We start from the raw sequence: 15,653 nt of genomic DNA, 5'->3' as shown, positions 1-15,653 counted from the left end.
ACTCCAACCTGAAGGGGAACTGTTGAATCAAATCTCATTTTAAATGCACATCAGAGGAACAGTCGATGTTGTCCTTTTCAAAAAATATTTAACAGACCATGGTGGACCAATTGGATCTGTTCTTCACAGTAAACCTATTCTTACTACCAAAGGCAAATAGAGTCATTGCTTCAATTTTGGCAATGTATGTAGAAAGCCAAGGCCTTTTTTCAGGAGACCCAAGGTACACAACAAGAGACTGTCACCCATAGAAGGAAAACTCCACCATAGCTGAATTCTTTCTTTCTTCTTTGATTATCTTTCCATCACATGGTGATCATGACCATGATCATTGTGAAATTAACATTTCTCATTAATGAAGCTGAAAGAAAAGTAAGAGTTGGTTGCCTTCTCCATCATAGTCTTATCATAAAAATGGCCATAAAGTTCCGGATCAAGGACAAAGCACAAGGAAGAACCAGACCAAACCAAAACCAAAACACCAAAACAACAACAAACCAACCAACCAACAAAAAACAAATACAAGAACAGATGAATTCCAGGAGGAGGATATGAATTAAACTACCACATTTGCTAGGGTAGGTAATTACCTGTCAGTCTTCACCTTGTTTGGCTGAAGCACCTTAAAGAAGTTGAACACCAAGTTGGTCTTCAACTCTGGATCTTTACTGAGGCAAAACCAATTTGGGTAAGTCATACCTTCAATGTTACAGTATACAACTGTAGGAACTACAGGAGTTTAAAAGGAACAGCAGCCCTTACTGAGTCACAGTAGCTGCCATATTAACAATGATGCTCACTAGATAATATCTGTACTTAATAATCTGTCATTAAACTTCAGGGGATATAGTAGTGAAATAGTTTTATACTCTAGTTAAGTTAAGGTCAAACAGCTGTAAGGAAGAATTTAGTAGTTTTGTTAGTGTCAGGTTTTATCTGGAGAGTGTGCCAAGCCAGCTCCTTAGAGCACCTGCCATGAATGACGCATGTACCATGACCCTTATTCCCATGTAAGCCACTCCTACTATGGTTCTAGAACTTTTAGCAAAACTGAATTCTTATAATACAGATGAGTAAACTGGTATAAAAAAAAAAAAATCCCAAGTGTATCCTGAGATGAGCAGCCAGAATGGTAAGGAATTTTGAAAACATGTCTTGGGGAAGAACTGAAAACATTGGGGTAGTTTAGCTAGATAACAAGGGAACTAAAGATTACTTCAAGGAAAACATTGAGAAAACTGGACCAAAGTCCCCGATGGTCCCTTCCAGCCTGCGAAGAGTATGAAGAGTTCCTCCAACGCCTGAATTTCTTACTTTTTCAGGCATTGTATTCTACAGGTGAATACTGGTAACCTAGATACCAAACATAGCACTGAAAATTCCAATTTCACTTCCTGCCCCCCTGTCCCTGCATCTGCCCTGACGTTTCAAAGTCTAAAAGTAAGAATAAATTCCTAAACTTTACAAACTTCTTTTCAGTTGATTATCCATCTTTAGTCCATCATCAAAGGGAGAAATGAGCCTGGAATTCTAAAAGCATTATGACTAGATTTGATGGTCAAGCTGAACTTTAACTTTCAAGTGAAATGAGTGATCTTGTTCCTTATGTGTTACAAGCTTATGAGTCCCCAGGTTCTTAGAAACATCTTGCTACTAAGCAGTTCTAAAAGTTTGAATGTTTTGTCAGGAAGCTGAGACAGGAGGACCATAAGTTAAAGGCCAGCCTCGTCGACACAGTAAGACTGTCTCACAATAAAAAATAAAAAAGGGTGGTGATGTAGCTAAGCTGCAGCGCTCCCTAGGTTCCATCCTCAGTACCAAAACAAAACAAAACAACAACATAAAAAAAATAAACAAAAAACTTTGAATGTTTTAGATGCAGATTCCTGAAAGTGTGAACTTACTCCTTTTAAAGGTCCTCTAGGTTATCACTTTATAATAGCATGAAGCAACCTCTTGAAGGAAGAGCCATGTTGGTATCAGGACAGCATGCCTCTCCCAGGCTAACTGTGTTACAAGTAAGATTCTTTTAAGAATCAAGTAAACACAACAATATTATAAGAGGACCTTGTGAAAAAATCCTTTGGAAGGTATCTTTCTGAATTATTAATGAGTCCTACATGTAATTGATTTCTATTTTGAACTAAAGGATATTATAAAGGCCAAATTTGTTTTAGTGAGGAGTCTGTTCTGTAGCTTTTTCTTAAAATATTCATGAATAGAATAATAAAAATGTAAATCATCTAAGAAACATCTCAAGTTTTAGTATTAAGGAAAATGGGTTTACCTGGCCCAGTAATTGAAAGTAAAATACAAACAACAATACTTCAAAAGACTCTTTAATACACGCACAAAATTTCAACTGACCAAGGAGGAAGAATTGTCTTGGCATGAAAGATGTTTTCAATCCTAATAAGTTCAGATATCTCAGATAAAAATAAATCCTTATTATAACAAGCTGTCACCATCTTAACATGCTTCTTATAAGAAACATTTATTTCTTCCAGAAAGAATGAGAACCCTTCCCATGGCCACATCCAAGGAAGCTGCTTGATGTATCAAATCAGAAGGGATCTGAAACCACCATTTAAAATACAAGGTCTCAAGAACTTCTAAGCAAAGAATATATTGAATTTTTTAACAAAGAATACTTGAGAAGCCACTTGCACAACAGACTACTTACAATTCAGCTTATTTTGACAGAATTTTCAGAAGATACAAAGTTATATAATATACATCTATACTTATTATATAAATGCACAAAACATGTATTATATATCATATAAATATAATATTTTAAAATATATAAGTAGTCTTTGTTATATTTAGCATATATAGTTAAAATATATTTTATAGTACATTATAAAATAAATAGTATATACATAAACTATATATATTTACCTATATATAGCTTACATATAAGCTATATAGATAAATACATAGTTTACATATAAAATATACAGATAAAAATACAGATGCACATGTTTATAAGAACCTGAAGAACTTTAATAATACTCGTCCACTGAGGCAGACAGTATTGAGGGCAAACACTGTTCTAAATAACTAGAATGGGTGTATGATTAGAGACCTTCAGAATGAACAGTAAAGTTATCATTATACCACACAGCTCCCTATTGTATAATTTCCTCTAAAAGTAATATAATGAAAATACTACATTGGACTTTAATTTCATAAAAACTCTCATAGATATTAATTACTTCGTTCTCAGCTGATCTCCTCCAAATTCCAATGAGATAAAACCAGGTACATATTATCACCCATTTCACACACAAAGGACCCAAAGGTATAAACAAACATACAGAGCCTTTTTCCAGGGAGTGACAAGCTTCTCCTGACATCCTGTCCACTGCCCTTTTAACACCACTATGCCATCTACTCGCAGAAGTTCAGGGGAAGTCCCAGCAACAGAAGGGAGAGGAAAGCCAGTCTTTCTCAATTTGATGGGACTTTAGAAACAGAAATTGGGCTGAGGGAAGCTTCCATCATTAAATTCAGGCAGACACACTGATACTCATACACACACACACACACACATACTCTTTGGGTCTCTTTTCTCAATTTCAACTCAGACTCTTCTATCTTATATTTCTTTTTCTAAAGGCACATTTGGAGATGAAACCATTCATAACTGCCCATCCATAGACAGTTTGTGGCAGCATAAAGCATAATTGACAATGAGTCTGCTGCAAAAAAAAAAAAAAAAAAAGAAAATGCTGTTTTAATAACCTCGGCCTAAAATACATTTTGTTGTATGCCTCAAAGGGTTTCAATAAAAAGTCAACCTGTAGAGACATATTTTCTTGGCTTAAACAACAATCCAAAGCATATAAATGTAGTCCAACTATAATGACATATTTATAGGCCAATAAAGCTTACACTGCAGCTTTCATACTTCACTTAAAGGAACTCTGTAAGAAGTAGTGTTATATAAAATAATTTGATTTTTTTTTCAAACTATAGCCCAAGAAATAAAAAAAATGCAAGTTTGCTATGTTTAACTGATAGTATTTATATTCCTCAGTTGCTAAAAATTTTGTAAAATGAAGCAATGCTTCATTTGACTACTTCCAACTGCCATACCAAATATGGGTATCAAGTCCACTTTATTACAAAAGCTAAGTACTGTAATTCTAAAGACAAAAATAAATAACTAGAGGCTTGTGTAGTGAATGATTTAATCAACCCAATTCTTCTGGAAAAACAGGTTCTTGTGTTCGTTATGCTTATGAATAATACATTCCTTAACCCTTCTATTTTAACAAGTTATTTTTCTTCATTTTTAAAAATAAATTTCAGCATGAAATAGTCTGAAAGAAGGTAAAACATCTCACCCAGTAAAGTCACAATTTGCACTAGTTTCATATTGAATTTTCTTTGAAAAGGACAAAGAAAAGGGAAGACGATGAACCTACTTTGCCATATCTCAGAAGTGTTTTTTTTAAAATGACAAGTTTTTCCACTATACTTCTCTATAATTTTAGTTGACAGTCATTTAGAGTCTTAAATGAAAACTCCAGAGATTTTTAAGAAACAAATGGGTTATCCTCAAATATTGTCCAAATGTGCCCCTTCAAGAAGGAAGGGGATAAAAAATGAGAGACTTGTGATTTGAATCAGAGCAGTTATTGGAAGCTGCCGTTTGAGGCAGAGTTTCTCTTTGTGGAGTATTAATTTGTTGGCAGACACGCATTTGTGAGAACATTTTTTTTTTTTTTTTTTTTACTATTCAGAGACAGGAAGTGACACAAACTGGGATTAAAGGGAACTTATTCTACCTAAACACAGAGCAAGAAGAGTTCTTTAATTAGCTTGTATATTTTAAAATCTCTTCTTTAAAAGTCAACCTCATTTCTTTCACTATTATTGATTTTTTAACAGGATGAAATCACTCAGTTAAAAAAAAAAATAACATGTTAGAGTTTTACTTCATCCATAGAAAGGTAAAATCTTTTCATTCTTTGCTTACTTTCACCAGAAAAAAAAAAGAGGAGGGTCTTAAGTAATCTCAAAGTTCATCTTTCTTTGGTAAGAACAATGAACAGTTGGAAGGGTTCTACAGAAGGAAAAACCTAATAAGTGTGTGAACTCCATTAACAATGTGGTATTGGAGATGGTTTCAGTGTGGCCAAGAGAAAGAGAGATAAGAAAACCACTGTGTAGAAAGAAAAGTACAGACAACAAATATTTTGATGTTGCACACAGAGAAAAGAAGAGACTGAAGAGAAAGTTGCTGGGACAGGATTGTGTACAGCAAATGACACCCCCCGCCTCCAGTATAATTCCTGACAATGTCGACTTACAAACCTTAGATCAGGCAGATAATGGAAACTCATTACATTAAGGAAAGTTTTTGTTTCTCTTTCCACATTATTACAACACAGTGTGCATTCCAATTACAAAAGCTATTTGTCTCAAATTCCCCACAGTTCATACCAACTGAGTAGAATTTCAAGGCCCTAAATTCTATCCTTAAAGGGGTAGTTTACATTAAAAAAAGAAAAAGTACATGGTGTTTCTTGCCCACCAAGTCTCCTGTTGATTATTTCTCCTTCCTCAGCACTAATCTTGGAGATGTTTCTCAAAGAAGACAAGGAAAAAAAAAAATCTGAATTACCTAGCAAGTCTTTTATCAGTACACATTCTTTGGCCTTGCCTTAGTCCAACCTAGAAGAATCTGAGGAAGCTGAACCCAGTAATCAGTATTGTTTTTCAAATTCCCCTAGTGAGTCTAAAGAGTAACTAGATTTAAAAACCACTAATCTAGATTTTCCAGGCCAAACCACCTGCAAGTACTTTGAATATTGTCTAAAAACCTATTTCTTCTGGAATCAATTTATAAAAAAGGTAGATTATGGATATTTTTTAGAATCCAAGAAGATCAAAGTCTCTAAATCTTTTGATGGGATTAAGAAATTGGTTTTCTTTTCATGCTCATTAATAAACTATCCACTTTGAAACACAAAACAATCCTGCTATAAATACTCTTGTTTATATGTGTGACATCAAGCTTAACCATCTACACATCCTTTTGTCCCCCATGGGTTTCCTGTTTAATTTTTTTATTAGTAACAGTATATTCCATATCTAAAAAAAAAAAAAAAAAAAAAAAAATCCAAACAAAGAAAGGTTTTAATGTTAAGGAAAACACAAGACAATGGCAACACATCTTAGATCATACATTAGGAAAACAACAGAACGGATGTATTATTCAGCATTTTCACACGTCATGAGGGTAGTCATTGTGTGTTCACAAAATTGGGACATGTGAAAGTATATATAAGAAGACTATTAAAAAATTCTTTGGTTTTAGAAAGAAAACCCTGGCTTAATAATTTTCTTTAATTGTGACATGGCAATCAGGCTGCCATGTCCCAAATATTACTGTCTGACATCTACCAAAAGATGCCAGGAAACTGTTGACTGGCGAACTGTAAGAAAATATTAATGCTATTCCCAAAACACAGCACAGCTCATCCCAAACCAGAATCACATGAAAGACCCAGTCAGTTACTGGTGTTATTCAGTTTCTTTATGCCAATTAAAATAAATCATCTAGGTTTCTTGTAAGAGTTAAGTTCTAGGTTTAAAAAAAAAAAAAAAAGAAACAGGAAGTTGCCACATTAAGACATAAAATAGGGCTACGAAAATCAGCATTGTGTTAGAATGAAAGAAAAAGATGCCTTAATATGTTAAAAGTGAAGTTCCTCTTTGCCTAAAGAGGAAATAACTGGTCTAAATCAGAGGTCAACAACTTTTTGGTCTTGAGCAATGCTGAGAGAATAAGTCAGTAAAGGCTACAGAAAAGGAAAAGACACAGAAATCATGGAGAAGAAAGTGTTAAAGCAACAAAATCAACTATGGGGCCCGTCATATCTGTCATCACCATGCTGGTCCCTTTACATCTCATACCTCACAGTGACCCTATTTTTCACAAGGGGAAACTGAGGATTAGGGGTTAAATTATTTGCCTAAGGCCACGTAGCTAAGTAAGTGTCAGAGTTAGCGTTCAATTAACTAGTTGAATGCCACTTGTCACATTGTAGAAAGCCAATTTCTCCTTCAAACTTAGAGTGGAAGCAGGGAAGGAAGGAAAGAAAAGAACACAGCTGAACACTTAGAGCTCAAGGAAATCTACTCCATAAACTGCCAAACCCGTGGATCCCTTGTCCCGGGTTGTTCTCTCACTTCACAAGAGTAACTCATCCCTCTTCCTCACTTGCCCTCTACCCAGTGTAAAACACAAAATTCTGACATGGCATTAGTAGATGTCAATGTCACACTATCAACATATGGCAAAATATTTAAACTCTTCATCAATTCAATTTTAGATGCCTGAATTTAAGTTTCCTGTCTTGATAGTGCACTGGAAGCTGTTTAAGGACACATGTTCTGTCACCCAGGACAAGGCTTTGTGATCCCACAGGAACACTCATTCCTTATCCACCCAAGTCATCATTTCTCCACCCATATTCTCAGGCCCTTTTGAGCACAAAGTGTGAATACACACATATAGACACACTTCACTAGAAAAAATTCACATCGAAAAAAGTAGCTTACTATATAAGCCCACACATTGGATTTAGAAACAGGAATCATATTTACCAAGGTCGGCCTTTTCCTTGAGAACATCTTTGAAATTGAGTCCGCTGTTCAGGGTTGACTGCCTATACTTCAGCAGAGCTTCCCGCTGACCATTTCTTCCCAACGCCTCTGCTTTCACTGGCCCAGCTCGTAGGCCACATCTCCACTTGGAGAAATCAGAATGGACCCACTTGACCAGGTCTTCAAGCTTCACAATCACCTTTTCGGAAACAGCAATGACTTCATCCTACAAGAGATGGGATGCGCAAAAAGCGTTATTTATGGGTTAGAGGTAAATGATACACTCTCCACAAAGCCTGCCTGAAATGCTATGTGAATGGTTTAACCTATGCAAGCAGGCAGTGTGTGTTTGTCAGTATCAGAGGATCTCCAATAACTCACTGGAGATTGGTTGTTTTTTCACTGCTAGTTATTTAAAGAATAATTTAAATGATATATTTGTTACACAATTAGAATGTATCCAAAAAATAGAACAGTAATCCTAATAGCCATTTTTAATGCTGGTTGCAAAGCTCACTCTACCTTAATCTCACCACTTAGGCGAAAGCTGATTTTTAGGTGCAATTAATTGCAAATGTAAAAAGCAAGGGCTAGATGACTAATAGTTAGCCTGTCTCCATATAAATGGTCTAAGTAAATCTAGGATTCTTGGAACTCTGACTCACCCCAAAATTCCTATGTTTATGGTACATTTTCCCTTGGCTTATACACAAATATTGAATTTAACTTTTGTCCTAAAAATTAAATAAAACTGTGATGTAATCCCAAAAGAAATACTTCATAAATGTTATGTGCTTCCCACTGAAAGAAACTTACACATTCTCATGTTTCTCGAAAACTTTGTAAGTTGAGAAATGAACTGATTTTTTTCTTTTAATACATATGTGGTAGGGGGTGAGAGGGCGGAGTGAGGAGAATGTCTTTGAATATAAGAAAAGTAGTTGAAACTTAAGTTCCTCCTATGGATCATAAATTTGAATTTTAAGCATCTTTAATTGCTTCCAGGAAACAACCAACTTTTCTGCTTCAGAATTAGTCCAGCAAGATATATAATAGATATTTATACATGGAACAAAGGGAAGGTTCCCTCGCTTAACAATTCTTTGGAAAAAGGCTTATAAAGATTGTCTCACTGGCTTTTAAGTTAAATTATTTGAAGCATTTGACATTTCAACTTGAACTGACTTCTTTTATTTCTTTTACTTCACATTTCTGAAGAAGGCTTAGCTGTGAAAACCCCTAAGCTTACAGAACCTTCAAAATATTTTGGCCAAAACAACAACAGGAAGATGTCTCTAAGCTATTAAAGACAAGGAATTCATAATTGATTTTGGCTAATTTTGCTGTTAAACAACTCTTTCCTCTTTCCCCCACCTACACATAGGCACACACACCCATACCCTCAACACACCACCACTGCAAACCCTACTCTGATTCAAACCAAAAAGGGTTTATTAAGATAAGCTTCACATAATAAGAAGCCCTGAATTTAGTTTCTAAAAACGTTTTAAGGTAGGATCTAAAATTTCACTTTTCCTCACCCAGTCCCAAGTTGCTCTTGAGAAGAAAGTTTACTAGGCAGCAGAATAACAAATACTCTATCAAAAATGAAAAGTAAAACTTTGTTAATGGAATCTTTTCCCTTATCATGATCAAATAAGAACTTCCAGTAAAGGAGAAACTAAGTGGAAACTGTGTTTTTATCCTCTGCTCATGAAAAAAATTTCAATACTTTATCAAACAATGGGGCACATTACAAACTACAATTTCAATGGGTGATTTCATCCAAACTCACCACACTATCCTCTTGAAATAAAAGATCTGTAGTTGTCATGCATTTTATAGCTATTACATGGTGATTATTAAATGTCAGAATAAAAATTCAGACTGGGTATTGTTTCAAAGCATAAGGGAACAGCTTCTGGACAGGACATACCATCAATCAAATCTAGAATGTACTGGAAAATAATTAAGTTGCATGATATATCAGTCTCAATGTTAGTAAAAATGGAATTTGGCAACACTTTGACCAAATAAGGTTTCCTAGAATAGACAAGTTTGGAGATGAGTGTTATTTTCAAATAGCTCTAACTATGATCAAATGATTATCATTTCAATTACCAGTTGCTTCAGATCTTTTCCAAGAAATGGCATGACTAGCTTTGGCAGGCTTACAACACCCGCCAAACAAATAGTTTATTAACCAAGAGAAAAAACAATCCTTCTGATGTCACTGATGAATCAACTCATCTTTGAAGATTCAGTCTATAGATTTTGTACTTGTTCCTTTTCTCTAACACACACATAAAAACAAATGCAGGAATTCACATAAACATGCAAACCATAAACCCCAGTTTGTATTAATTGTGAAACAACCAGTATATTTTACTGTGGATTCACAGAGAAACTGGCCCTGCAACATTGTTAAATGCCAGAATTTAAAAGGAAATCTGATAAGTGGAGGAGGGCGAAACGGCAAACCAATCTCCAAAAAACAAAACAGTCAACACACAAGTAGAAAATGTCTCAGGAAACATTGCTTTGTACACATAGTGGCATAAATCACATGCTCATATTTACTATTCTGAGCAAGTGCTGACTAAAGTTCCTAATATGTACCATTCTTGGGCAAGTCTCTATGTCTAAGAAAAGAATTTCAATAAGCTCATCTCATGATTACATTAGCTCTCTGCAAACTGAGAATTAGCACTGGATAAATATTGCTGATTTGCTCTAATACAACACAAAAGGAACACAAAGAAATACACTTTGTTATTCTATTAATGTACCTTGACTTTTCAATTAACCCAGCTCTTAATCAATATTTATGTAGGCTGGGTTAAGACACTTTTAAGTCCTTATCCCCTTTCATCGTTGTTTAAAACTATTTCTGTAATTCGGATTCTGTTTCTACCACTGTACAACAACAGTCCATTTAATCAAGGATCCTCTAAGTCAGAGGAGATAATCTAGTCAAGAAATCACAAACCAGCCAGCCGGTGTGCATGCCTGGTCCCTCCAACTGTTCATAAAACTGAAATTGTACATAAAAATGTCCAGACATCAATCTTCTCTTATAAAATAAAACAAAGGAAAAAAAAAAAAAAACCAAAACCAACAACAAAAAACCACTTGAAACTGAGCAGCAGCAGATGCCTTCTTTAGACAAGATGTGAAATCCCCACTACTCTCTATCACATTCTTTTCAGTCCACTTTTCCCTGACCTGCCTGGTACCTCCAAAGGCACCAGACATTTTCATTTGATTCAGACCATCTCATGTTATTGATGAGGACAATGAGGTTCCATGACATGTCCTGGTGTCAATGTACGGCAGGACTTGGATGAGAACCTAGGTTTCTTATCCACCAATACAGCATGTTGGACTCTGCAGCCAGAATGCCTGGGTTTGAATCTCAGCCTTGGAATTTACTTCCTTTGGAACCTAGGGCAATTTCTTTATTCTTCCCGTGTTTCAATTTTTTTTTTCATCTATGAAAGGGGATTAAAAAAAAAAGGATTATGCTATCTACCTCTTACATGAATTGCCTGGATTCAATGGGTTGGCATAAATGCAACAATGCCAGAGTTAGCTGTGTGTCACTACTTCTCTACACTGGTGTTTTCCAAAGTGTGGCCTGCAGAGATGAATTCAGATCTTTTGCCGGGAAACTTTACATAAAGTTATTCATTGCTTATTTATTTTTGTGGTTACTCTCTATTTATGGAAAAGTGGTACTGGTTTCCTATTTATAGGAGATATAGAAAGTTTCCTCTTTAAATGAATTTAAACTAAAAAGTGGATCACTTTTTACAAAACCATTAAGGAAACAAAGGGGATATGTGATGTGGGGGGGGGGGGTCAAGTTGTTGCAAAAAAAAAAAAAATGACTGAAATTTGGGACATTGTCCCAATTGGGACATGTTTTATCCGTGGTTCTTAAAGTCCAGGAAGCCTTGGAAACCCCTGAGACCACTTCAGGTGGTCCACAGGGTGAAAACAGCAATCCTAATCATACCTAGACCTTGGCTTTTTTTCTCACTCTCATTCTCTTTCAAGTGTGCAGTGGGGTTTTCCAGACCTGTGACATGTGATATCACAACTATCTGAATGCAGAAGCAGATATGTGAATCCAACTGTCTATTAAACTAGACAGTAAAAAGATTTACAAAAATTATATTGCCATTGCCATTGTTTCCACTAATCTTTTTGTTTTTGAGAATATAGCTAATTTTCATTAAAATGTTACATTTTCATAGTGGGTTTATATTGGTATTTTAAATTTTTATTATTAAAATTAACTTAGAGTAGTATTTCCTTTTATGGTATACAGTTCTATGAGTTTTAACACAAGGACAGAATCACGAAACCAGTATCACCACAATCACTAGATATAGAGCAGTCCATCACCCTCAAAAGTCCTTTGTATTATTTCTTAGTTGTCATTCTCCCTGTACCCCACACGGATTTCTGGCAACCACTGATCAGCTCTTGCTACAGTTTTCTCTTTTTTGAAATGTCAAGTAAATTGAATCATATGGTATAAAACCTTTTGTGGGCTGGGGTTGTGGCTCAGTGGTAGAGCACTTGACTAGCATGCATGACACACTGAATTCGATTCTCAGCACCACATATAAATAAAATAAAGGTCCACTGACAACTAAAAAATACTTAAAAAAAAAAACTTTTTGAGATTGCTTCTTTCACTCAGCATAATGCTTTTGGGATCCACCCACATTGCTGCATGAATCAACAGCTTGTTACCTTTTATTACTGAACAGAATTTGATGGTGTGGATGGCCACCAAACTTTGTTTATCCATTCACTGACTGAGGGACATCTGGGTTGGTTCAGTTTTGGTGATTACAAACAAGACTACTATAAACTTGCATGCACAGGTTTCCGTGTGAGCACACATTTTCAGTTCTCTAGAGTAAACAGCAAAGAGAGGGACTGCTATGCAATGTTTGAGAAACTACGCCATTTTGCATTCCCACCAGCACTGTAGGAGAGTTCCAGTTGATGTTCATCCTTGCCAGCACTTGATACTGTCACTGTAAATTAATTACTGCCATTCTAATGTGTACATAGTATTTTCCCATCCTGTTTTTAGTTTTCATTTCCTTAATGACTAATGATATCATACATCTTTTTGGGTGCTAATTTGCCACCTGCGTATCTTTTTTCAAAGAAGTTTATGTTAAATCTTTTGCCCATTTTTTTAAACAAGTGATATTTGTTTTCATACTATTGAGTTTTGAGCATTCTTGGAACTTCTAGATTCAAGTTTTTTGACAAATATGTGACTTGAAAATATGTTCTCCCGCCTTGTTGCATTCTTCTAACAGTTTCTTTAGTAAAACAAAAGTTTTAAATCTGATTAAGTTCCACTGGTCAGCTTTTTTGTTTTATGGATTGTGGTTTTGCTTTTTATATCTCTGAACTCCTTGCCTAATCTGAGGTCACAAAGAATTTCTGTTTTCATCCAAAAGTTTTATACTTTAATGGGCTGGGAAAGTATCTCAGTGGTAGAGCATTTGCCTAGCATGCTTGAGGACCTGGGTTCAATCCCCAGCACCATGCAAAATAACAATAAAAACATTAAAAAGTTTTATACTTTAATTGTTTACATTTAGGGTTATGACCAATTTTGACTTAGTTTTGTGTAGGTATGCAGTTCAACTTGACATTCATTTTTTCATGTAAATGTCATATTATTTTTAAGTGGATTAAGCATTTTAAGTTATTTGTTTAAATTTCCAGTATAGTAAATATAAATATGTATAACTCACATAAACAAAACTTACAGGGGTCCTCACTAATTTGAGTGTAAAGTTTCCTGAGTCCAAAAAAGTTTGAGAGTCACTATATTATGTCACTAACTAAACGCATTTTCTTATTCTTTTTCTTGACCTCTTTGTATCATTTGATAATAAACAACACTATCTATGACTTGAACTTTCCCTCATGTTAAGAACTGAGAAGGGTCTGTGATTTTACTCTACTTGCAAACTTAACAAATTTGCCTACCACAGTTTCATGGATGCTCACAGAGCTCATGAGACTTCAGGCACAAAGAATGGTTTATTGCTCATGGTGCTAGCAGTAGTCAATGTTCCAGTATTTGTGTTGGTCCCTATAATATCCAATTCACAAAAAAAGATGTAAGGAGGGATAGATGAAAGCTGCTCACATTTTAGGATGTGTTACAGAAGAAAAGTCTTGAGTTTAGGAAATCTAAATCTTTGCTTTTTAAATTGCTTTTATTAGTGCATTATATTGTACATAATAGTGGGTTCCATTTTGACATACTCATAGCTGTAAATAACATAATTTGCTTAATTTCAATCCTCAAAATTGCTCCCTTTCCTCTCCTCCTCTCTCCTTCTGATCTCCTTCTGAACTTTCTTCAATTTATATATGTTTTTAATGGGTGCATTATAGTTATACATGAAACTACATTATAGTTATACATTGTGGTATATTCATGCATACACACAGCAAAATTTGGTCAGTTTCATTCTGCAGTTCCTCCACTTTCCCATCACTCCTATCTACCCCTGATCCTCTTCCTCTACTCCACTGTTCTCCTTTCTATTTTCATGAGATTTCCCTTTTTAAAAATTCCTTCTTTCTCTCTTGCTTCTGCATATGAGAGAAAACATTTGACCCTTGACTTTCTGATTCTGGCTTATTTCACTTGAATAATGTCCTCCAGTTCTATCCATTTACCAGCAAACATCATAATTTCATTCTTCTCTATTGCTGAGTAAAATTCCATTGTGTGTGTTTGTGTATATATATATACACAAACACACACACACACAGTGGAATATATATATATATATATATATATATATATCACATTTTCTTTATTCATTCATCTGATGATGGATACCTAAGCTAGTTCTGTAACTTGGCTATTATGAATTACACTGCTATGAAATTGTATGCTGAAGTTCTTTTGGATAGATACCTAGGAGTGAGATATGTGGTCATATGGTGGTTCCATTCCTAGCATTTTGAGGAATCTCCATACTGCTTTTCAGATTGGTTATACTAATTTATAGTTCCATCAAAAATGTACAAATGTACCTTTCTCCCAATATCCTCACCAGCAATTATTGTTATTTGTATTTTTGATGGTTTCTATTTTAACTGGACTGGGATAAAATCTCAGGATAATTTTGATTAGCATTTCTCTGATTGCTAATAATGATTAACATGTTGCATATATATCTGATGGATGTCTGTATTTCTTCTTTTAAGATATGTCCATTTTGATCATCTTGTGTGTTTGTTGTTTTTTGAGTTCTTTATATCTTACAGATATTAATCCTCTGTCAAGAGTCGATTTTCTCCCACTGTTCGGGCTCTCTCTTCACACTCTTTTTTTTCTTTGCTATGCAGAAGTTTTTAAATTTGAGGCCATCCCACTTAATTGATTCTTGATTTTATTTTTTTATGAGTCTTATTAAGGCAGTTGGTGCCTTCACCAATTTGTTGGGATATTGACCCTATATTTTCTTCTAGCAGTTGCAGTGTTCCTGGTTTAACTCCTAGCTCTTTAATCCACTTTGAGTTGATTTTTGTGCAGGGTGAGATAAAGATCTAGTTTCATTCTTCTACATATGGATATCTAGTTTCCCCAGCATCTTTTGTTAAAAAGGCTATCTTTCCTCTAATATGTGCTTCTGGCACCTTTGCTAAGGAACAAATGACTACACATATGGATTTGTCTCTGAGTCTTCTATTTCATTCCATTGGTCTTCACGTCTATTTTTATACCAATACCATGCTGTTTTTGTGACCGTAGCTCAGCAGTATAATTTGAGGTTAGGATGCCTCTCTGATCTCACTCTTATTGCTTAGTATTACTTTGACTGCTCTAATTATTCTTCCAGTGGAAATTTAGAACTGTGAAGACTGTCACTGGTATTTTGATTGGGGTCACACTGAATTTGTGATCACTTTTGGTAATATGGCCATTTTAACAATATTAATTCTGCCTATCCAAGAATATGTGAGGT

The 15,653-nt window shown here is 35.0% G+C and overlaps 1 protein-coding gene across 1 annotated transcript in view; it reads right to left on the bottom strand.

Annotated features, from left to right (window-relative positions):
- The window catches only part of Arid5b (AT-rich interaction domain 5B), a 178,677-nt gene that overhangs the window by 136,836 nt on the left and 26,188 nt on the right, over positions 1-15,653 (bottom strand). The window contains 1 exon segment of the mRNA XM_047554478.1: positions 7,624-7,849. Within this exon segment, the coding sequence (XP_047410434.1) occupies positions 7,624-7,849 (226 nt within the window).

Source organism: Sciurus carolinensis, chromosome 5, assembly GCF_902686445.1.
Source record: "Sciurus carolinensis chromosome 5, mSciCar1.2, whole genome shotgun sequence".
NCBI lineage: Eukaryota > Metazoa > Chordata > Mammalia > Rodentia > Sciuridae > Sciurus > Sciurus carolinensis.
The sequence above is the reverse complement of the archived record's forward strand: the minus strand, read 5'-3'. Positions and strand labels throughout refer to the sequence as shown.